The sequence below is a fragment of the Solea solea genome, chromosome 6 (assembly GCF_958295425.1).
Source record: "Solea solea chromosome 6, fSolSol10.1, whole genome shotgun sequence".
Classification (NCBI taxonomy): domain Eukaryota; kingdom Metazoa; phylum Chordata; class Actinopteri; order Pleuronectiformes; family Soleidae; genus Solea; species Solea solea.
In genome coordinates this window covers 6,071,621-6,094,530 of record NC_081139.1, presented here as the reverse complement: position 1 = coordinate 6,094,530, position 22,910 = coordinate 6,071,621, and the positions used below count along the sequence as shown (strand labels likewise).

Genomic DNA, 22,910 nt, shown 5'->3' with positions numbered 1-22,910 from the left:
TGAGAAAGAGATAGCTTAAATAGTTGTTTGTATGTCAATGACCTAAGTAAACCATCACAATGTGTGGTATGTGTCAATGAATCTACCATTCAGCATTTAGTAGTTCAACTCCTATTACCTCTGTGTTGGACTCCACCAACTCTACCAACTATTATTTTTTACCTTTTCTTCTTTTTCTTCTTAAAATAATTAAAATTCTGGTGTCCTTTAATGTTCAGAAATGGTTGATTAGTCTCTAAAATATAACATAAATGTATCAACCAGCATCCCAGTGACCACACATGTAGTCCCACAGTAGCATTAGTTCCAATTTCAGTCCTCACTTCATATCACAGCTCCATTTTTACTCATATTTTGTGCTGCTTCTTCAGTTTGTACATCTGGAGCAATAACCTGGTTTGTAGAATTCAAAGTAGAAAAGGAAAGCAGCTTCGTGTATCTCCCTCTCTCTCTCTCTTTTATATTGTTTAAAGACTGAAAGAGGTTGATTAACTTTGTGCGCCTGTCCACCTCATCCTCAGCTCCTCCTCCTCTTCCTATTCACATCCTCCTGTCTGCTTTCCCAGACAGCCTTGTTAACATGTCCACTGCTCTGTGAGCTGCCACCAGTAGGGAAATAATAAACAGATTATTTGTTTGAGTCCACTTTAATCAACATTTTTACTCAGTGCTGCACTTGCAGTGGCTGACTTTATTGACTCTCATGAAAGAAAATAACTCTCTCCTCCACACTCTCCAATTTACACTTTACTGAACTAGTTACTAAATTCCAAGAGGAGTTATTGGAGTCAACTGCAAATAACACTGGGATGCTGAATAACTGAGGACCATTCTAGTTTACATGACAAAGTCTTTAGTCTCACTCAGCAATTACAACCAGATTTCGACTAGAAACTCATATCCATTAATTCACATCACAGTAAATATTAAAAATACACTATTTTTAGTCATACTATTTATTTTAAGTTAAAGTAGCAGAGATAGAATCTTCTTGATTCTATCTCTGCTAATCTTCTTGAAACTGTGGACCTTGTCACTAGAGTACACTGCTAATTGCTAACAAGAAGAAAATCACAATCATATTTTCATTTAAAAAGATGACCTCATTAACTATAAAGGCTTATTAAATTTCTCATTTGATTATACCACACAACGCCACTTGTGATCTCTGTTGAGCAGTAATTATCCTACACAATAGTACTTGAATGCATCTCACCAAAATAAACACCAAGCTTGTGTGTGTCAGGATGATATAGCTTCTCCAAGTATGTTGTTGCACAAATTGGACCGAAGACTAAAAAAACTTTTTCAGTGATGTGTTTCTCATCAGTCAATGCCCAAAAAAGGTTTGAAAAGTGTGGTTCTTAAGAATTAAACCAGCTGATACTTGTTGTGTAATTGACCCCCCTTTACTTAAACAGATAGAGAGAGCTTCAGTGGTACATTAGTGCCATCTTGTGGTTAAACAATGTGCAACAGTGTTTTCTTTTTCCATCTCTGGCCTGAACACTGTATTATCATTGGTGTTTATTTCAACACCAAGAGGAAGTGGCTCAAACTGCAAAAACAAAAAAGCTCATTAATAATATATTTTCATTTTAAAGTGTGAAATGATGTTACTGAAAAAATAGAAAAATAGACCAAATTACTTTACCACACAGACTTCTGCCAAATTTGAAGTTTAAAACACATTTATTATAATGTTATCCTCGTATAATTTACACATTCTATTATTTGTTTTATTAAATGTAACTTTATAACAACATTCAGTCACTGTATGTAATTGTAATTTTGACATTTAGCTACAACTCAGCTTGTTGCTCCACCCACACCCTTGGGCCCCATGTGACCTACAGTGACAGGGTGAGGCTCTGGGTGCACTTTGTCTCCAGGGGTTCAACTGCTAGACAGGACAAGGAGGCCAAGGCTCGAGAGAGAGAGAGAGAAGAGAGATTTGCTGTGTGTCTGGAGCAATGGCCTACCAACAGAAACTGGCTGAAAAACTCACCATCCTCAATGAGAGAGGAAACGGGGTATTGATACGTATGAACTACATCAAAAAGGTGAGGGGGAAGAGGATGATTTTCAACTTGTGCGTAGCAAAGAGGAGAAATAAGGAACTTGTTTTTGTCTCATATGCTTTGCCTTTTTTTTTACTGCCAGTATGTAAAATACATAAGCGTAAACATACGGTATACATCGGTAAACTGTCATGTATTACAAATAAAGTTAAACTGAGCCTTATTTCGAATGATGTTCATGAATACGGAGTCCTGTGAGGACACAAACTTCCCAGTCATTTTCTTAAAAGGCACAGAACTCTCTGGTAAACATGCCAAGGTGTAAGATAACTCTTTCACATTTGATTTGTTTATACAAGTTTTTGTGTGTGCGCCTGTTTAATGGAGGAAACAAATTATTCCAACTGCAACTCAAGCAAGGAGGAAGTGCACACAGGAAGTGAGCTTGCGCTGTCACTCACGTCAGACAAAACCTCAAACTGTGAAAGTCACGCACACCAGATAAATATTATGGAAGAATCATGGGGTTCAGATTTATTAACAGCTCCGTGTGTCGCGGGGACCGCTGTGAAGGGGCTGCACATACAGATGGATTGTTAGTTAGGTTAGTCCATAATGACATGACACACTTCTGCAAATGTGACAAGCAGGAAGCAAGAAAATAGAACATGCTGTGTTTACTGTACACATGCATAAAGAAACACTCCTCTTCCTTTAACCCTATATGAGCATGTATTAGTTCTGCATGAGAAGTGGAGAAACTGTTTTATTTTTAGCCATTTAAAAACCTTTGTTGTCGATGTGATTATGCTTTTTTCTTTTTGTATTTTGTTGTATATTTTTGTGAGCTGATGGAACTGTTCTCCTGTCAGCCTATAAACAGCCCCACAGGAGCAGTGTGTTGTTTCTCTGTCCTGCTCAAGGTCACCTTGACGGTGGTTGTTGAGTGATGTGGTGAGAACATTATTTCTCATTACAGCCAATCTGCGGATTTTTGCTGATGTGCTTTGTCAAGCACTTGCCACTCAAAATAATAATAAAAAGGGTGATGATGACGGTGGAGAGCCACATGTTGTTACAGGGCGTGTTGAGTGTCAGAAAGTTTCTAATCTGTCGTCATTAACCTCTGCCACAGACCTGTGGGGACCCAAAGCAGCGGCCGGCAATCCTCACTGACAAATCCATGGAGTCTGCCATGAAGTACATCAACAAGAAATTTCCCAACATTGACTTTAGAGGGAATATTGTGAGTATAAATCAGTCCTTGTGCAAACTAATCAGATTATCTTACCGTAAATAAGGTCATATGTTTTTTTTTAATGTTTTCTTTACCTATAGTTAAAGCATTCATTTAGCATCTCAAAGCAACATATTAGCTTCCCCCTCAGTAAATACATTATCATAATAAAGAATTATGTCATTTGACATTTGAGATTAAGACATTATTTTGTTCAGAATGTAACAAAATGAGCTTGTGATCTCAGGGAAACCACATCTTCTTCATTTAAAGATTATAATATACCAAAGACAGAATGGTGTGACCTGTAGGCACATTTACAGTAACACGGTATAAATAAAATAGAAAACATTCATTTGAAGGTTGATTTTTGTTACTGCTGATGATCTCTTTTCATTGTTTATTACAGCAAAATCTGACCGGCATCCAGCGACAGAAATCTGAAGTGCTGTCTGCCACATCAAGCTACTATGATTCTTTTCTGGATGTTATTGAGTTCAGGGTGATTCACTCTTTTTCTTACTGATTTATCATGCATACTTTTTTTTTTTTGTACACAACCGAAAGAGCTCCTGCAGAGGTCTCCTGTTGGTAAAAACTCTACTACATTACTACACAAACTACATTAACACAGTGGGGAAAACGGTAAAAAATAAATAAAACGGTGACAAATGCATCAGTCTTCATCAAAACACTAATCTATCCATCCTTTTACACATTTCTTATTCCAGAATACATTTGCATATAGAGTGATTTATTCTGATACGGGAAAATAACATAATTAACTCCAAATATCCGTCGTGTCGTATCAGTAACACCTCCCTCCACATGTATATATTTTTGTGATGGAGTTTGCAGCTAGGTCAAGGCATCATTGCTATTTGTGCGAGTGGAAATAACCATTAATTTATATAGGAATGCACAGATTAGGCTATAGAAGTTTGGAAAGCAGCTTTGTTTGTTGTTGTTGTTGTGCATGTGATTTTTACTTAATTCCTCTCTGTTCTTCATTCAGGACCATGTTTATGAGTTGCTGAACACCATAGATGCCTGCCAGTGTTTCTTTAATATTGTAAGTATAGTAATTATAAGTGGTCCGTTTGTTTTTCCTCTCTTCAGTGCCACAACCTCCCCCTGTTAATCTGTAAACTTTACTTTTAGTGTAACAAATAGACAGGCACCTCTTGCCTTGTACTGTATATTATCCTACTGTTTATTTTGGTGAGCTCTGACTTTTGTGATCTGATCTGCATCTTAACTGGGAACATTTTATGCCTCTCATGTATTTCGATGAATTTAAAGAGCATGTGTCTTGCATAAGACCTGTAACACCACATTAAGAGCAGATCAATGATCCCTCTCACTGAATATTTGAATATTGCACCGAATGCTGCACTGAATGCTGCACATCTGTCTATTCTGGACGAGGGATCCCTCCTCTGTGGCTCATCCTGAGGTTTCTCCCATTTTTCCCTCTCTAAAATATTTAGCCTTACTTGATGTGAGGGTCTAAGAATAGAGGGTGTCACTTGCTGCATAGACTGTAAAAGCCCTTAGAGGCAAACTGTGTTTGTGATGTTGGGTTATATAAATAAAAGTGATTTGACTGTACATTTCAAACTTGCCTTTCACACTCTTTACATACATCCTTGATAGAAAAAAATATTATTATAATATATACTATTTCAAGCTGACTAAATTAAAGTGATTATATAAAAACAGATCATTCAAATATTTGTGTTGGTATTAAAAGTATAGTATAGTTTCACTTACAATGGAATCCAGTGGAGGAAGCTTTTCTCAGGAATTTGGCTGGTTATGTCTCTGTGAAAGATGGATAAGAATAAATCAGTTTTTTACAGTTGCTTTAAAGGGGTAAATACGATATCAGACTATGGGCATCGGACAGTGATTTTGAAGCATCCCTAATATAACTTTATAAAAAAATAATTAGTATCTGTATGGTTATGTTTTTCCAAAAATCTAATTTTGCCATTAAAATTAGACGACACTTAAGGTTTGCACTGATAAGATTTGATAATGTCTTTGTTTTAAGTCTCCATGAAGCTCTTTCGTGCCTACATTAAGGGAATAGTTTTTTTTGTTTCGTTTTTTTAATTTCAGACCCACTGACGACACAGACATTCTGATTTCAGGCAATCAACTTTGATTTCACCAAGAAGTACCTGGATCTGATCATCACCTACACTGCCGTTATCATTATTCTCTCTCGCATTGATGACAAGAAGACTCTGGTGGGAATGTTCAACTGTGCCCATGAGATGACGAATGGGTGCAGGTGAGAACACGTGTAACTGCTCTGGGAATAGTGACAATAATCTTACATAGAGCTCAAGATAACATGTAGCCAATGAAGAAGTATAATTGTTTGATTTCTACCTGTGACAAACACTTACATTGTCATTACAAGTTCACAATCACAGATAGGTATTTTCTTATGATGCAGACATTTAACTCTTAGAACACGGAGCATTTCAGCTGCTTTTTCCCATTACTGTGTTTAAACGTACAGTAGAGGCTATAAGTGCAATATAGTGTTATTATATGCTTATTTTCAGCACAACCTAGGCAATCTGATGAATATATATATATATATATATATATATATATATCTTTCCACCAATTATATAAACACAGGTGAAAAATGCATTTTAAAGCCTGAATATGTGACCTATAAACACACACCCCCAGGACGCCCATATAAGGAGTTGTGTATTATTCCCATGGCAATTTACCATGGGTGCACCTGCGGCCCAGATCCATGCCGTGTGAGCACTAAGGGTTAAGCACGATCTTAATTGGCACCATACATGCACATCAACAGTCCACCACTATGCTTTTTCTGAATGTGCCAAGTTGGCCTGCTTTGCATATCCTGATATGTGACAGTAAATACACATGCATTTTAATGTGATATTTGACTTGCCCCCTGAGAAGGAGCTATCTCAGCTCCTCAGTCAGATAAAAAGCTGGTTGAATTAAATGACTTTTAAAATACAACCTTACAGCGACCCTTCCTATCCACGACTCGGCCAGATGTTTTTGGAGTATGAGAATCCCTGGAAGAAGCTCACTGAGGAGTTTGGGCCTCACACAAGGGTGAGCTTACTGTGTCATTGTGTGTTTAGAGGTAACTAAACACTGTTGGCTGGTTGTTCAAAATCTTGAAGTGAATTTTCTGGGTAATTACTCTCATGTGTACTACACCTGAGGGTGTAAGCGCTCATTATTATAATTACTGTATGTTAATCTGCTGTTATAAAAGCCTCCTCTCTTCAGCGAAGCTTTTCCATAAGATTTTGGAACTTGACTAAAAGGTTGGGCACTGATGGTGGGCGATAAGGGCTGGCTTACAGTCAACGTTCCATTACATTACATGTCATTTAGAAGACGCTTTTATCCAAAGCGACATACAATGCACTTGATTACAACCAGGCAGGGGTGGAGTCGAACTTGCGACCATTACGACCCTGATGTCTTTCGCACACAGGGTACCAGTCTTAACCACTGAGCCACTCCACCCTCCATTCACCAGGTTGAGGGCAAAGCTGTGTGAAGGCCTTAAATGTTAATGAAAGTGTTTGTAGAATCTGAGGCACATTACACTAAAAAGTCCTGACCAATACTTCAGCAAATGTACAGTAAGTGGAAATAAAACTGCAAGGGACTACAGCATTATATTACAAATGATTTATCATTCTGTTAACTAAACGATAGACATTTCATCCATCATGTTGTGGATAATAAAACATACCTACACAAACAATCAAACCCTACCTTTTGAGTTTCCAGGTTGTTTTGCTATAACCTTCTCTTCTGGCTGGATTTTTGCAATTAGGAGCGTGGCCATCTCTTTCTCCAGCTTCCTAAAATACTGTTGTCTTTTCTCTCTCCTGCACAGTCTGTGACAGCAGCGCTGCTGTCTTTGAGAATGGTTTACCCGCGCAGGAACCTGCCAGCGGAGCAGTGGCGGAGTGCCCAGCTCCTCAGCCTGCTGAGTGCCCCAGCTGCCATGTTGGACCCAGCCTGTTGTGATACTGTGAGTCCTCACACCTGTCACTCCTTTTCCTGCATTTATCTCTAGATGCAGAAAAGAAAGAGAACATGGGTTCGAGGTCTGCGTCTAAAACATTTTCATATTTATATTTCTCTGGTGCAGTCCACTTCATGTTAACTGTGTGCCATTTTTCCTCCCATCCAATTTATATCGAGTTGCAAAGCGATCATGTAGAGACTGTTTTATTATCTCTTAACCCATTTAGTATGTGATCTATATTTCTACCCAGCCATCATGGTTCCTATGACGTCATATTATAATCCCCGTAGATTCCATAAATAAGAGGGATTGGACAAGAAAACTACCTTTGGGCAATAATTTTTCTCATGGAAAGAGATGATATATTTTAAAGGAGAAACATACTTAATCATTCCGAGTCTTAAGGGAGAAAACTAATATAGCAACGCATTTAGCATTGTTAGCACATTGTGGAAGAATCTTGAAAAATTATTGATGTTCATTTGAAGGTGGAACAAGGATAGCATAACAGGTATTCTGTCTGTTGTAACTGTGTCTGTCTTGGCTGTTAATACAGATGGCATGTGAATACCTGTCTATGGAGGTGATGGAGCGATGGATCATTAGTAAGTATTGCTCATAATGTCTTCAATCATTGCACTTTATCAAAAATGATCATACTATTGTCCAAAAGTATTTAAATTTTAGTACCTGTGGATTTTTACCATAGTGGTATTTCTCACACAGTGACAATGACACTGTGCGATACCAGCTAAAGTTTGTAGAGTTGTCAAGGTTAAATAAAGCAAACAATGGCAGAGGTAAAACACTAAGCAAAAATCATAGTCACTACTACAGGAACATCCTACTAGGAAAGTAATGATGACTCAAAGGACAAGGTGGCAGAGAACACTAGGGAAGATATATATAGCGGAGACAATTAGTCACAGGTGGAAAACACTGGGGCAAGTGCAGGCAATCAAGGACAGGAAGTGGTGACATCTGAAATGAGATAATGTGAATTTTGTATAGTTTCAATAACATGCCAAATTCTTATTTGTCAGCAACAGTTATTCAAGTATATAAAGTTCAAGAAATGAGTCTTAAATCTTGGTGATATAATATGTGACATCAGTAAAAACAATTCTTGTTGCTGACTGCCCTACTTCTAGTTGGATTCCTATTGTGCCACAGCAGCCTGAATACCAACGAGGCCTCCCAAGGGCTGTGGAAGATGGCTCTGCGGAGTGGCCTCAACCTCACCCTCATCAGAGATGAAGTGCTCAACATTCACAAAGTCTCAGAGGACCTCTTTGACAGCTTCAAAGGGTATGGATGGACGCTGCACCGCTGCACTGTCCATTATGACTCTCTACATTGTTGAGAGCTAAAAATAGACCAAGATGATTTATTGAATTTTGAACAGGGAGATAATAGTCTTTTTTACACCCCATATTTCAGACACTTAGCAAAGGGTAATGGATTTTAAAGTGAGCCTTACACAAAGGACCATTTCATATCACTGCATTGCTGAAGGAATCTGAACTGTTGAGCTTTCTTTGGTTATGTTTTGTCATACTGTAGTTCTTTATTTTCTTCTTCTTGGAAGAAGATGATTGATTCCATAATGCATCATTTAGTAATGCCAAGAAAAACATGATACATGTGTGAAAATGGTCCGTACCGCATGCCTGGAGCAATGCATCTGTAACAGCTTTAACTTTGAAGATTGTTTCTGTTTATTTTTTCTTCAGATATAGCAAGCGTGTCGCAGACATCAAAGAATGCCGTGAGCATGTTATACTCAACTGGTGAGTGTGGTATGAAAGAAATGTTTAATAATGTGTTTGTGTCTGTGAAATGAACTGTGAGAATTAAGTGTTCATATCCACTTTCTGTGCTGTTACCAGTGGAGCTGTGCACAGAGAGAGGAGGCACTTTCTGAGAGGAGCAATCAAAGAATTAATAAACGTTCTGGAGGATGAACCTGGACTCCTGGGACCAAAGGTAGAAGTGGTGTAATGAGCAATAAACCACCCCCCAAAACTTGTGACAAAGTCTAGGGTCCACTTTCCAACCTACACACATCTTGGGCTCTGGGGAATATCTGGCCAGGAGTGGGCGATAACTCAATGAATGTAATCATGCCTCTTACCAATCTCTAATAAAGTTTATCCTCTTCTTTTTGGATCTGTGTACCAATTAAATCTCCAAGGCCCTGTTTGTCTTCATGGCTCTGTCGTTTTCCCGTGACGAGGTTCTGTGGCTCGTCAGACACTCTGAAAACATGCCAAAGATCAAGACGCCTGAAGACTACATTGACAAGTAGGTTGTCGGTACAGAGGAAGTACACCATGAGATGAGCTAATGACACATAATCTTTGATTTTATGTCTTATAATCAAGCCTAATTTATAGATAATAGAAAAAAAACAATAGTGTAGCAGCTTTGTGCACTAGGTCTTAGAAAGTGCAGTTATCCTAAACTGCACAGAAGAGATTTTACAATGCAATATATGTACACATCAGTGGAGTTAAATTGTTGTTTTCCCATTTTCTTTCCCAGTCAGATGGCAGAGTTGCTGTTCTACATGGAGAAGTTGAGGAGTCTCTTGAGAAAGTTTAATCACGTAATACAGCGCTACTACGTTCAGTACCTGGCACAGTTTGATGCCTTGGTTCTCAATGACACCATGCAGGTACTGATAGCAAGAGCAAATATGGTCATTTAAATTCTGTGTGTGTTACTTGTTTGATGCTACATTACCAAAGAGAAATAACATCAGCACGAGAGTTATGACCCAACAGGATGAAACTTTTCTTCCCATAACAGAACATGTGCGTGTGCCCAGAGGAGGAATCAGTCCTGATGACATCATTTGTTTCAACGTTGTCTGCTCTCTCAATCAAACAAGGTAATCATGGCACACTGATAGGCTTCACTGACACTAAAAACAAACAAATAAATAAATAGATAAGTTGTAATGATGATGATGGTGATTGCATTTCCCTCTGCAGTGGACAACAAAGAGGAGTTTGATTTTGGAGCACTTAGACTGGACTGGCTCAGACTGCAGGTAGACATGTTTGTTGCTTTGCCTCAAATGTCACAACAGAGCTCAGTTTCTGACATTTTGTTTTCTCATTCAAAAGAGACCAATATGAACTCTAACCTCTCTTCACGTAGGCTTACACAAGCGTGAACAAGGCTCCTCTCTCCATAATGGAATACCCTGACTTAGCAAAGGTGGTGAACATGATCCAGTTTCACACCAAGATAGTGGACAGTGTGGAAGAACTGTTGCTGGAGACATCTGAGTTGTCCATATTCTGGTTAGTCTCTCTCTTCTCTTCTCTTCTCTTCTCTTCTCTTCTCTTCTCTTCTCTTGCTGACATTTTTCCTTTTATTTTTTGTTTTACAGTTTTTACCCACGTGTCTTTGAGAAGATGTTTAACCAAAGCAGTGAGGAGATGAAACGCTACCTCATGTCCTTCCCTTCTGTCTGTTCCCACTTCAGCCAATGTGGAAACGCTCTCTGCCCAGAAGAGGTCAGTGTTCTGTCATCTGCTGAATTAGCTGAGCATCAGTGAAAACTATCGACACTGAAGTTTGACTATTTGTTAAAAACCTTCTCACCATCACAACACCTAGAGGACACAATGGAGTCTACATTCCTGAAAAAATGTTTGTTTCTTGTTTTGCTTCATGCTTAAACACAGCATTGTCTTCATTGTTCTCAGTTAAAATTGCTATTAACAGTTTATAAGCTTAAGCTGTCAGAATGAAATTGGGATTTGTTACCAAACCATTGCTTTTTGTCTAGACACAGGCAATGGAGAAGAAGAGTCTGCACCTCTGTGTGACCTTCCTGGAGCAGATAGCCCAGCAGACCAGCAATGTGGTGTTGGAGCTGTGTGCTGAGCAGCATAATCTCAATGAGAAGGTGAGAGATTTTTCAAAAATTATCCAGAGGAGATCTATTCTGCCACACTCTATATCCTGGGGCACAGCCAAAAAAGGCCCTCAGCGACCTGGTCCGACTGAGGGTCTTTTTTGGGGGTTTTCCTCCCACAGTCCAAAAACATGCAGAGGTTAATTGCATTCTAAATTGACAGTATACAGTCTGTGTGTGTGTGTGTGGCCCTGCCATGGACTGGCGACCTGTCTAGGGTGTATCCTGTCCTTTGTCAGCTGGGATTGGCTCTAGTGGCCACCCAACCCTCAAGTGGAGGATAAAGCGGTAGAAAAAAAAAGAAAAAAGAATGAACTCCATATCCTCCTGACTACCAGTATGCAGTGGGTGGGAGATATTCAGGTTTACAAATTATGTCGACAGATGAAATGAAAAGTGATTGCACTTGATTAACTTCATTAACAAAATTGTCTAATGGAGCATGTTTTTTTTCAGTTTTTGCCTGATATCTTTTTCCCTTTCTTGTCTCGTTGTCTGCCCATATGTTTCTCTTCCTCTCTGTATCTGTCTCTTCCCACGTGTTAACCCCATAGTTGCTGCCCAAACATTGTGCTGAGTCCATCAGTGCTGCACGCTATAGAAAGCAAAAGAAACCAATGCCAAAAAGAGGAGAGGTCCAGAAAGAGAAACCTGGTGCTGAAAGCCTGAGGAAAGATCGGACCATTGCCACCAAGTCAGCTTTTTTTTTTTTCCCCTCATGTCACTATGTCTTCCTCCTCTTATCACAATAGGACTCAACTTGTAATGAATACATTCCGAATTTCTGGAAACATATCAGAAGTTAAATAAAAGCTGTGCCACAGTCTGGTTCTGTGAATTTTAGGAATTGGAAAATGCAGTTCATATTGGAAACAGAAATAATCCAATATTGCATTTCCTTCCCCAAATGACAAATTGTTACCTAAGGGTATCGGGGTGAAAATGCTCTAATCTCCAGAACAAGTATGTTCAAATATGTCGTGCTTATCAAGTTCAATTGGTGTTGACTGGTCCTAAATCAAGCTTTAAATAATAAATAACTATACACCATCATTTATATTAAAGGTTTTACTGGCTGCACATTTTATGCTGAACTGATTATAGCTGCATTTAGAAAGATCCTTAATTAAATCTGAGTGGTAATTCTGTCTTTTTCCTATTAGTTTTCCTTTCTTGTGGCCCAGTTGTGTTTTTTACAATTTTCTAATATGTTGTTTACCTTATATGTTAAAGAGCACCCAGGGCATTGTCAAAATATTTGTCCGAAGCACTTACATCCTCACCTCTTTGTCTCTTCCGTTCTCTCCCTCTCTCTCTCCTCTAGTGTTGACAAGATGCATCTGATGCTGACAGAGCTCTGCTCCTCCTACAGTCTCTTCAATGACTTTCTTGTCTTCGATCACATCGTCGTCCCGACAGAATTCCTCCTTTCTCATCTGGAGTCACGCCTCTCCGAGTATGCTAAATGGGGATAGGGGGATTATTTCATTTATCATGAGTCATGACAGTGTATAAAAGGTCTTTTTTTTCCTTATTGGGTCACCAGCTCTAGTTATATTATATAACATTGGGGCCTGTTTTCATGTCTCAGGGTGGTGCCATTGTTCATGGTATTATTTTAATGCTGCTAGCTGACACACTGTCCAGTCACCTAATCATAACACTGAGGAGGAGCTATAGAAGTACTATATGAATGAGCATATTGAAAAAAGGCAAATCCACTGTTTTTTTTCTCCTTCAAATTATCATTCTGTCAAAGATCAGCACACTTTCCTGCTTGGTAATAGAGCACTTAATCCTGCTTTACAAATGGATTCCACAGTTTATGGTGTTGCACCCACTTATAAATCAGAGAAAAGATCAGTCCCGTCACCCCCTTCGTCTGGATCTATTCAGTGCTAACAGTTATTTAGATTAGAGCTTGGTACCAGGGTAACCCAGCGTTTTTGTGTACAGTACATGCTCTGCTTAGTCTCGCTGTCTTAGCTGATGACTATCTCCCATGTCACCCTAAAATTAGCATCCTTGAGTAGCAGCAAGTTAGCAGTGATTGGCCTTTCCATAGCCAAAATTGTAAACACAGTCTAGTTACAGCCTACTCAGGGAGAGGACACACACACATACACATACAAAAAACTCACATTGATGCCCTGAAGCAGTGAATGTGCTTATGAGTGAGGCCATGTCGCCATGGCTAGTTTAACCTGTTCCCATCTGTCCAACACTAAATCCCCTCCAGACCGATACTAGATGACATTGGTTGTGCATGTTTCTCCAGTATCATCGTGAGAATGGCCAATTACAACCAGACCACCCAGGAGATAGCCCGTCCGTCAGACCTCCTGGCAGGAATAAGAGCCTATACAACCACCCTGCACAGTTTCTCCAGCTACCTCAATGTGGACATCACCCGGCTGGTGAAGAATGTCCTGCTGCAGCAAACACAGCCAATGGACGCTCGTGGAGCACAGACCGTCACGACCCTGTACACAAACTGGTGCGTGTGATATATAAATACATTGATTTATAAACTGTACAAATACAAACGTAGGTAGCGTCTCACCTACACCTATAAAATTACTATCATACACTTTTATCCAAAGTGACTACAATCAGCCAGGGGTGGAGTTGAACTTGCGACCATTGCGACCATGATGTTTTTCACATACAGGGTACCAGTCTTAACCACTGTCCACCCCACAAGAACCACACGTGGCAACAAGTGACACAAAATGTATCATGCTAATTTTGCTCTTTGTCCCATCACTTCTCACTTTCATTGTCTTTAATCCAAACACCTTTGGGTTGACTGAGGACATTTTTCTCTTCCTTTTTCCTGCACCTCAGGTACTTGGAGAGTCTCTTGCGTCAAGCCAGCAGCTCCCTCATTGTCCACTGTCCTTTGATGCACTGCTTCCTCAATCAGACCACTGAGAATGACCCAGGTTTCAAAGCAGAAGAGTTCTCCGATATAACAGGTCAGACCCACATCCACAGTGTTTTAATCTGCAGTATACTATATGTTGATATGGTCATATGACACTTATCATGTCTGATTACACACACCATATCAAAGTGTATATCCTGGTTGTAATGAGCCGTGTTTTTTTTTTAAATTATTGTTGCCGCTCTGTCACTTCGAACTAGTTTGGCCATTCTCATCTCTCAACCTCAAGCAGTCTTTCGTGATAACACGGTAGTTTTTATTTCAACCATTTGCAGTGGGGGGCAAAGTGGTTAGCACAGTGGTTAGCACAGTGGTTAACAGCAAAAGACTGACTGCCTTTCTGTATGGAGTTTGCATGGTCTCCCGTGTGCATGTGGGTTTTCTCTGGGTGCTCCAGTTTCCTCCAACGGTCCAAAAACATCCTGAGCTTAATTGGACACTCTGGACCATAGGTGTGAATATGAGAGTGAATGGTTGTTTGTCTCTGTGTGTTGGCCCTGCAATGGACTGGCGAACTATCCAGGGCGTTTCCCTGTGTCAGCTGGGATTGGCTCCAGCGAGGATAAAGGAGTAGACAATGAATGACTGAACTGCTGCTCAGTGGGTGTTTTTCATTTGGATGGTTGTGCGCGAGTATTTCAATTTCAGTTACATGCTGCGCTCAGAGTCGGTTTGAAATTCAGTAATTTGTCCTGACCATGTCTACATGCTGGTTGTGCGATTGGCTGATTAGATATTTGTGTTAACAAGCAGTTGGACCAAATAAAGTGGTTAGTGTGTGTGTGTGTGTGTGTGTTCTTGTATTATTATGTAACTTGTAAACTTATCAACCATAGAGAGTGAGGATATTTTGGGAAAGTGAGAACATTTTGCCTGGTCCTCACAACTTTAAAAGGCTTTGGGAATAAAGACCTGGTTTAAATGTTAGTGTTAGAATTGATATTAGGTTAGGTTTAAGTTAAATAAGTTAATAGTTAAGATTATACATTTAATTGTAATGGTTATGGTTATGGTAAGGGGCGAGGGAATGCATTAAGTCTGTGAGTGTCTTCAGTGAGAAAGCTGCATGAGAATGTGTGTGTGTGTGTGTACACTTCCCCTTTTGCAGACCCATGTTTTCACACTTGACTTGAGGTTCATAAAATTCCCCTGTAGTCTGAGTTTTAATGATTACGAACCCACAGATCGGAGAGATGACGCCTCAGTCTCCTCAGAAGACACAGCTCACTGATTTGGTTCACTGTTGTGACACCACATGCGGAGAGTTACTGCTTAAAAGGAAGAAGAGTTTGTTATATGTCAAGGTGTGTGGTGTTTCCTTTCACACCGTTTGTCATGCAGTTTATCTTGACACTGCCTGGCAAATGTAAACTTGGGTTCTGCTCATCATCTCTCCCTGCTCTGTCCCTGTTTCACTTGTTTCTTCTCCCCAGAGCCTTTTGTTTCACCTCTGAAGCAGAGGACTTTATTTGTGATTGTATTGATTCTGTTTTCACTCCACAACATACATTGACTAATGCACACACAACCACAAACATGGACTTTATACACACTCTGGGAGACGCATTCATGATCATTGCACAGACATGGTACCTCAGACACCAGTGCTCTTCACTAGACGCCCCTCACTGGCATCATCGTTGTCTATATTTACTCCTCAGTAAGGTCTCTGAATGCCGCACAGTGACTCACTCCCCCCTCCATTAACCACCTCCTATTTTAACCACACGTCCTTATCCATTCATATTCAGGCAGGGACATCAAGCTGAGTGAAAGGTCTAATGGCTGCAGTGGTTTCATTAATTCATTAATTTCTATTGTGACGAGTGGATTTAAGGTTTGTAGTAGTTGCACATAAAAATGTCTCAGTAAAAACAAACAAACATTATATCTCCGGCTCATCCTTGTTCTGTTCCTGACAACATCAATTTAAAACTCTGTTGATTCCTTGTGTCCCTCCATTTGTCATCCTTAAATTATTCATACAACTCTCTGAACAGAGCTACAGGCCCTGGCGGAACTGATTGGTCCATATGGTCTGAAGTTTCTCAGTGAGAACCTGATGTGGCACATCACCTCTCAAATCAGGGAGATGAAGGTACAGTATGCAATGAATCATTTCAGAGATCCAAGAATTGTAATGGAGCGTGGCCAGCGGTATCTGAGTGAGGTTATAGTACTTTTATTCACTTATATTTAATGGAATCCATTTTTACAGTATAAAATAGTAAACGTCAGCAAGACCAATGTATTACAAATGTGTACAGTATTGTGCACATTTCTTTATTTTTATGATTGGCATTTGGATTGAAATGATGTGATTGAAAGTTTGTCTTATGCATGTCCTGCATAAACCTGGTGCAATGTACGCAGATATTTTTGACAAATGCAGGTTAAATCGGGTTCCACCAGGGTTGTGCCATTGACACTTAAACCTGTTCCCCACCTTGACACCTATGATTATGTTGAAGACTCTGTTAAAGCTTTCTCCCCTCTCCATTACAATTCTCAACCGAGGGAGGTTTTATCATTTCTCTCTTGTCTTGTCAGAAAATGGTGACTGAGAACATGGACGTCCTGGTACAGATGAGAAGCAGCTTTGATAAGCCAGAGGAAATGTCCAATCTTAAAAAGAGACTGACAGGTGAGAAGTGACGTGATGAAGAGGAGAGGGTGTGAAGAGGGGGGCGGACAATGAGAGAAAAGAAAGTGGTAGACAGGAACAGAGGTGGTGCAGAGATGAATCACATCATTTCTACACTGATAAACAAATATTTGGCCTTTATTTCTTATGCTGCAGATGAATGAATCGCACCCTGAAGTAACAGTTCCATAGATAAATGCTTGAAATTTGGTGAAGGTGTTACTCTTTAGATGTTGTCAGAACAACATGTTAGTGAGAAAGGAGCTAGCGTCTGCAATTGCATAGCATGTCCAGGTGCAAGGCAAACAAGTATGGACGAAATTCAAAAATGACAGGTTCTACTTCCAATGACTTTCCTCAAACCACCCTTTATCATGTAAAAACCTTGATAATACCGGTGTGCTGGACTTTGATCTGTTTCACGTGCACGTCTAGGTGGAGAGAATGTGCTGAAGAGGATGACCATCATCGGTGTGATCCTGTCCTTCAAATCAATGGCTCAGAACTGTCTGAAACATGTAATGTGTAACAACTTTTTTTTATGATAATGTAAAAATCTTGGAGAGATGACATTTTTTTTAAATGCTTTAATCTCATGATGGAGATTTTTTTGTTTTCATATGCAAGTTACGACTTGTGAATGATCAACTGTTGTCAAAAGTTTGTAATCTACTGATAAAGTATAAGAATATTTATATTTATAGAGTACTTCAGAATGTATTACATTTTACACATTTTTCTTGCACCTTAAATCCTAGTTTCCCAGAATACAATCCTGACAGAACTGACTCCTATTTATCAGATCTTCATCCATTTATTCTCTTACAATTACAGCAGTATCCACTAACCTGTTTTGTGTATAAGTCTTTTGTGTATAAGATTGACAGATTTACACTATATGATTTCTGTTTTATTTATAAAGAAACTAATCATTTATTTGCGTATTTAAAAAAAGAACACTGTAGGTGAAGTAATTTCATTGTTCTGTTAACCTAAACAGTATACGGCTGACCAAATGATGATGTCACTGATATTGTGTCATATATTCTTATAATCTAGGTCCTACGTAAGCATTGCCCATTTCTGATGGGACCCATCAAGTGCCTGAGAGATTTCATTTCCCCTGAGAACGACACCAAGGTAAAAAAAACACAGCTTCAGAGAGCTATAAGATAAAAAAAAAAAGGAAAGAAAAGGAATGCATGTGTTTAGCTCCAACACAGGAATAATATGCAATGAGCAAGTTCCATCACACTGTTTATTATGAGAGGGTCAACATACTGTGGGAGAATTTAAGAATTTAGAGTTAAATCCCAAAATTGGAGTGAAATTCATCCAGATGTATATTTACATGTGAGACTTTGGGGAGTTAACTGATCTGCTGTCATGGGTTAAAAACACACACTATAGTGTTTCACAGTTTTAGGCTAAACATCATTTATTTAGATAAATAAATAAATAACAGTAGCTCACAAAGAACCATTTATTGTATTATTCAAAACCAACCGAATCATATTCCTTATCTCTCTCCGGAGAAATCTACGTGCCTGTGCCTCTTGAACTCTCACTCCCTTTTACTTACATCTGGCCTCTGAGTGAGGAATGACAACCGTGCCACAGTCTGGGCCGGCATAACCCCAAAGACGTCAGCAGCCCCCTCTTGTCTCCGTGAGAGACTGTGATCGCTGCTGCAGCGCTGCACTCTTAACCACATCAGTGGAAACCTTTCGCCCTGACAGGCTAACCATCCATGCAACCAGAAATAGGTCAAGATCAAAACCTGTGTCAAGACAAAGACATCCAATACACGGTTTCTCTCTCTGTATACACACACACACACACACACACACACACACATGCTGTGCCTCCACCTCAACTAAATTGATCTGTGTGCAAAGATCCTCAGTGCTACTTTTTTTATTTTCTTTCATCTATCTTTTTATTTAGTTGTGTATTGTGTGCATGTGCATTTGTGAATACGGACTATATGAGCTACTTGTGAGCAGACTTTTAAGTATCGCTCTATGAATTTATGACTCAAAAATACAGAATACCACTTTAGGGCTGCTGTGAAATACAAAACACACATCCATATTATACTGGCAGTGTTTTGTATTTTAGCACATTGAGCAAATAAAAATAAAAATAAAATGAATCTGTATGTTCTTAACTCAGGGTTAACTTGTAACATACATTTCAGGATGAAAATTATTATTTGTTGTGTACTTGTAACTACAAATTTAATTTTCTTATACTTCACTTGAATATTTTTATTTTATTCACTTTATTTTACTGTATAAAGAATCAAATAGTAATCAGTAAAATTATTATTAAACAATATTCAAAACTTTAGTAGTAGTAGTAGTAGGAGTAACTTTTTTACAATATGTAATTGGTCATTTCCTTTGGTTTAAATACAAATGTTTAAATATCATAGCATTTCTATGAGGACAGAAGAATGAAATATCTAAATGTAAAAAAGTATAAAAATTCTTAGGGAAAGGGTAATTGATCTTAATCCTAGCAATACACACCTCTATGCTGCTTTTCTAAAGTGCTTTTATGAACACAGGTGACACTGAGTGTTTTTGAGCTGGCATCTGCTGCAGGGCTGAAATGTGCCATTGATCCTGCCCTTGTCGCAGCCATTAGCAGCATGAAGACAGGTAACATCAAAGTGTTTCATTCGTATCATTTCTGTAGTGCTCCAATAGATAACAGGAACAGGAAGCGAGAGCATTCTGACATTTTGTAATGTAACGTGACATCTGTCCTGACAAACCCGCAGACAACACGTCCATGGATGAAGAGTACAAGCTGTCCTGTTTACTGCTCGTCTACATCGCCGTGTCCCTGCCCACCCTGTCCCTGGACAACAACTCGTCCTACAGCCGAGAGCATGGAGGTGCATGTTCATTCACTCATTTCCATCTGCAACAACCTGCTTGACAGTAATTGGCCTCCAGACAGGCCTCAACCAACTACTAATCACATCTCCTTGCAGCCATTACCAACTGCTGATAGTGGATAAAAAGGTCCATTAGCATCTCTGTGCATCATTCTTTCCAGTCTGACTGACGTGGTACCAAGTAAATTAAGTATGCTGGTTAATATGAAACACGTTTCTGTTGAGAGACTTTTGTTTACAGATAACTTCGTCTGACGTGCATTGACACAGTTACTCTTGGCATGTGGCCTTGCTGACTAACTGCATGGCTCTGAGCCTGGGCTGCAACATTAAGGGGAGAAATTAACCAAGATTTCTATCAAAGCCGAGGGTGGAGCCCCAGATTACTTTCTTTGTCTCTATTTTCCATTGACACGGAAATATGTTTACCCTGCGAGCCCGAGGAAATGTGCGCAGAATGCTTCCTCTTAAGTGTTTCACATCATTAAGTTATTTCTCTAATCGTCCGACTATAAAACATCCTCCCTGAGACTAAAGTTACAGGACATGCTATTCCTTTCTCTCTCCCTCTGACAGTAGTTAATGTTGTACTTAAACTTTTCAGGCCACAACAACAACATTCACTGTTTAGCTGCAGCTATCAACCACCTGACTGCTGCCATGTTCACTGTTCAGAGCAAGAACATAGAGCAGCACCTCAAAGAGTTTCTCTTGGTGAGTGGCAAAGCTTGTTTATTTCTGTGTTCCCTAAATATATATATATATATATATATGTACACATATATATATATATATATATATATATATATGTGTGTGTATATATAATGTGTATTTATACATATATATATATATACATACGTATATTTGTATTTTTATGACATTTTAGACTCTCTAATTGTTTTTGTGTTTTGACCTCTTGACATTACTTAAATAAAGGATGTTTGAGACTCAAATAAAACACTCATGGACCTGGTCCCTCTAAAGACCGGTCTAAAATTAGCAATAAAGGCAAAGACAAGAAAGGAAAATGAGCACTGAATGAAAGTGGGCGAACTAAATATAAACATGAAATGAGTGATGGATTGTTTCTCCTGCCTTCAGATACAATCCCCTAACATTTTTACCCCATTACAACACAAAGCACCTTTAGCTGTTTAAAATGTTCAGTCTTTTTTTAAAGCTCCGTGTACTTCCACAGATGGCCTCATCAACTCTGCTTCAGCTGGGACAAAATATAGACAGAGTGGAGGTCAAAAACCGAGAATCCATCTACCTGCTCCTCCACATGGTAGGATTGCCAGTACAATAATATACATAACCTTATATCTTATGGTTATAATTATTATTATAATAATAAGTCTTGTAAAATAGTTAGAAAAAGATACTCTGTTTACTCCTATCTGAGCATTATTTATTAAAAACTAACATGTTAAGCTGAAACCTGATTGTGTTCAATGGTTAAATTCTGGAATCGAGACATTTGATATTTACTCTTTTAGATCGTGGACTTGTCTCCGTTCCTGAGCCAGGACATGTTGGAGAGCTGCTTTCCATACGTTCTGCTCAGAAATGCCTACAGAGAGGTGTACAGGTCCTTCATCGTCACTCTGGGCTAACAGTTGAAACATATTTTAATTTAGCCTTTAAGAATTCAAGTATTCATTCATCTAATAGCTATATTTCAACATCTTCACACCAGGTTAAAGTCTGTCTTAAAACCTGATTATCAAGTATTTATCCAGTATTACAGTGCTGATTTGTAACAACTGATCAAACATCATATCATCATATATTCTTTAACATCCCTTTCACATTTTATGTACCAGCAACATAATGACACAAATTATTTTCTATTACAACCACATTTATTCAGATTTTAAAAGAGATTATTCTAATAGTTGATGAGTAATGTTATGTTTTACAATCCTTCCACTAATAAATATGCTAATTATAAGCTGTTTATTTTCTTTTTGGTCCAAATTTGTCTATTTCCAGTATGTTCTCCTCCCTTGCTACCCTCACATTCATCCTCCCTGAATGAGAGTCTTGTCTGCTTCATGTTTCGTGTACAATTTAAATGATGTACTCCAGTTTTACAGAATCTAAAACACTTATTGCTAAAATTAGATTGCCCTTGAGTGTTTCCTATTATTTATTTTTTTATTTTGCAACCAGTGTTGTTCCTGCTTTTTCCCTTTCCCTCTGCCTTGTCCCCTCCACTCTTGGCAGGAGACTGGTTAAAATATCATTGCTCGCATCTGCTTTTTGTACATATTGTGTGTATATGTTTGTGTGTTTGTGTGTATAAGAGGTCAATCCCCATTACAGCAACACTTAACTTGAATACATAGACAAGCATTAACGAATAAACAAATGGCAGATCCTAAAACAGCAAGTCCCACTCTCGATGCAAAACCATGAGCACAGAATAAACCAGCATGAGTGAGTGTGTACATGTGGTGTGTGTTTGTATAAAGACTTAAAATTACATAATGTGGCATTTAGGTGAAATTTAGCAAAAACAACAATGGTGGTTAACTCATAAAAAATGTTATCCAGATTTTATTTGTTAAAAAAAAAAAAAAAAAAAAAATGCATTAGTTGCTTAGTTGCCTCCCGTTTCACCCATTTTCCATTTTTAGCATTTATGAGTAGAACATCAACACTTGTGTGACGTCTGATAACAAACGATGTCGCTGTAAGCGGATATAAATCTTAAGTTGTTGCTCTTGTGGGCACTTGTGAGTCGAGTATGTCGTGTATGCCAAGTTGACAATAAAATAAAATGTAACTCACTTTTTAACTGTTTTATGAGTTGGTACTTGTGGAGCAGTAATGGGCTGTGACATGATGCAGGGGTATTAAAGAAAAAGTTTTATTACTCTTTGGGATTGTTTTTAATCCTACCTTATTATTCAAAGAGGAAAGTAACTAAAATTTTAGGTCTTATATTAGGGGTGTGGAAAACAGGAAGGATTATAAATGTACCTGTTTTATTTTAACTCATACTGGCGTGATATGTACACTATTTGTTTGCATGTTAAGGCCTTGCATGCAGATAGCCTTTATTTGCGGCTCCACAGAGGATCATGTCCTGAGACCCTGAGGACAGTTAATGGTGGAAACTCTGGTCCTGATATAAAGACTCTCCCGTGATTGTCCTGG

At 38.8% G+C, this 22,910-nt stretch overlaps 1 protein-coding gene across 1 annotated transcript; it reads left to right on the top strand.

The window, feature by feature from the left end:
• The first annotated feature begins 1,895 nt into the window (after nt 1-1,895).
• nckap1l (NCK associated protein 1 like) lies at nt 1,896-22,597 on the top strand. The gene is made up of 31 exons (XM_058632787.1): nt 1,896-2,063; nt 3,157-3,267; nt 3,668-3,760; nt 4,274-4,330; nt 5,415-5,557; nt 6,288-6,378; nt 7,181-7,318; nt 7,872-7,920; nt 8,467-8,623; nt 9,049-9,105; nt 9,205-9,301; nt 9,510-9,619; nt 9,860-9,992; nt 10,127-10,208; nt 10,312-10,370; nt 10,481-10,626; nt 10,716-10,842; nt 11,118-11,237; nt 11,801-11,940; nt 12,571-12,702; nt 13,525-13,743; nt 14,094-14,224; nt 16,194-16,291; nt 16,744-16,837; nt 17,273-17,355; nt 17,897-17,977; nt 19,410-19,503; nt 19,626-19,742; nt 20,350-20,459; nt 20,944-21,033; nt 21,245-22,597. Exons 1-31 carry the CDS (start codon nt 1,974-1,976, stop codon nt 21,359-21,361), a joined length of 3,366 nt encoding a protein of 1,121 aa, XP_058488770.1. The 5' UTR covers nt 1,896-1,973; the 3' UTR covers nt 21,362-22,597.
• Nucleotides 22,598-22,910: the final 313 nt, after the last annotated feature.

What these genes read in the sequence shown, in the direction of transcription:
- nckap1l (XM_058632787.1), top strand. Translation starts at nt 1,974, where the DNA reads ATGGCCTACCAACAGAAACTGGCTGAAAAACTCACCATCCTCAATGAG. An exon ending in TCTGAGTTGTCCATATTCTG is followed by an intron (nt 10,627 to 10,715) that starts GTTAGTCTCTCT and finishes TTTGTTTTACAG; the next exon opens with TTTTTACCCACGTGTCTTTG. An exon ending in CTGGAGTCACGCCTCTCCGA is followed by an intron (nt 12,703 to 13,524) that starts GTATGCTAAATG and finishes ATGTTTCTCCAG; the next exon opens with TATCATCGTGAGAATGGCCA.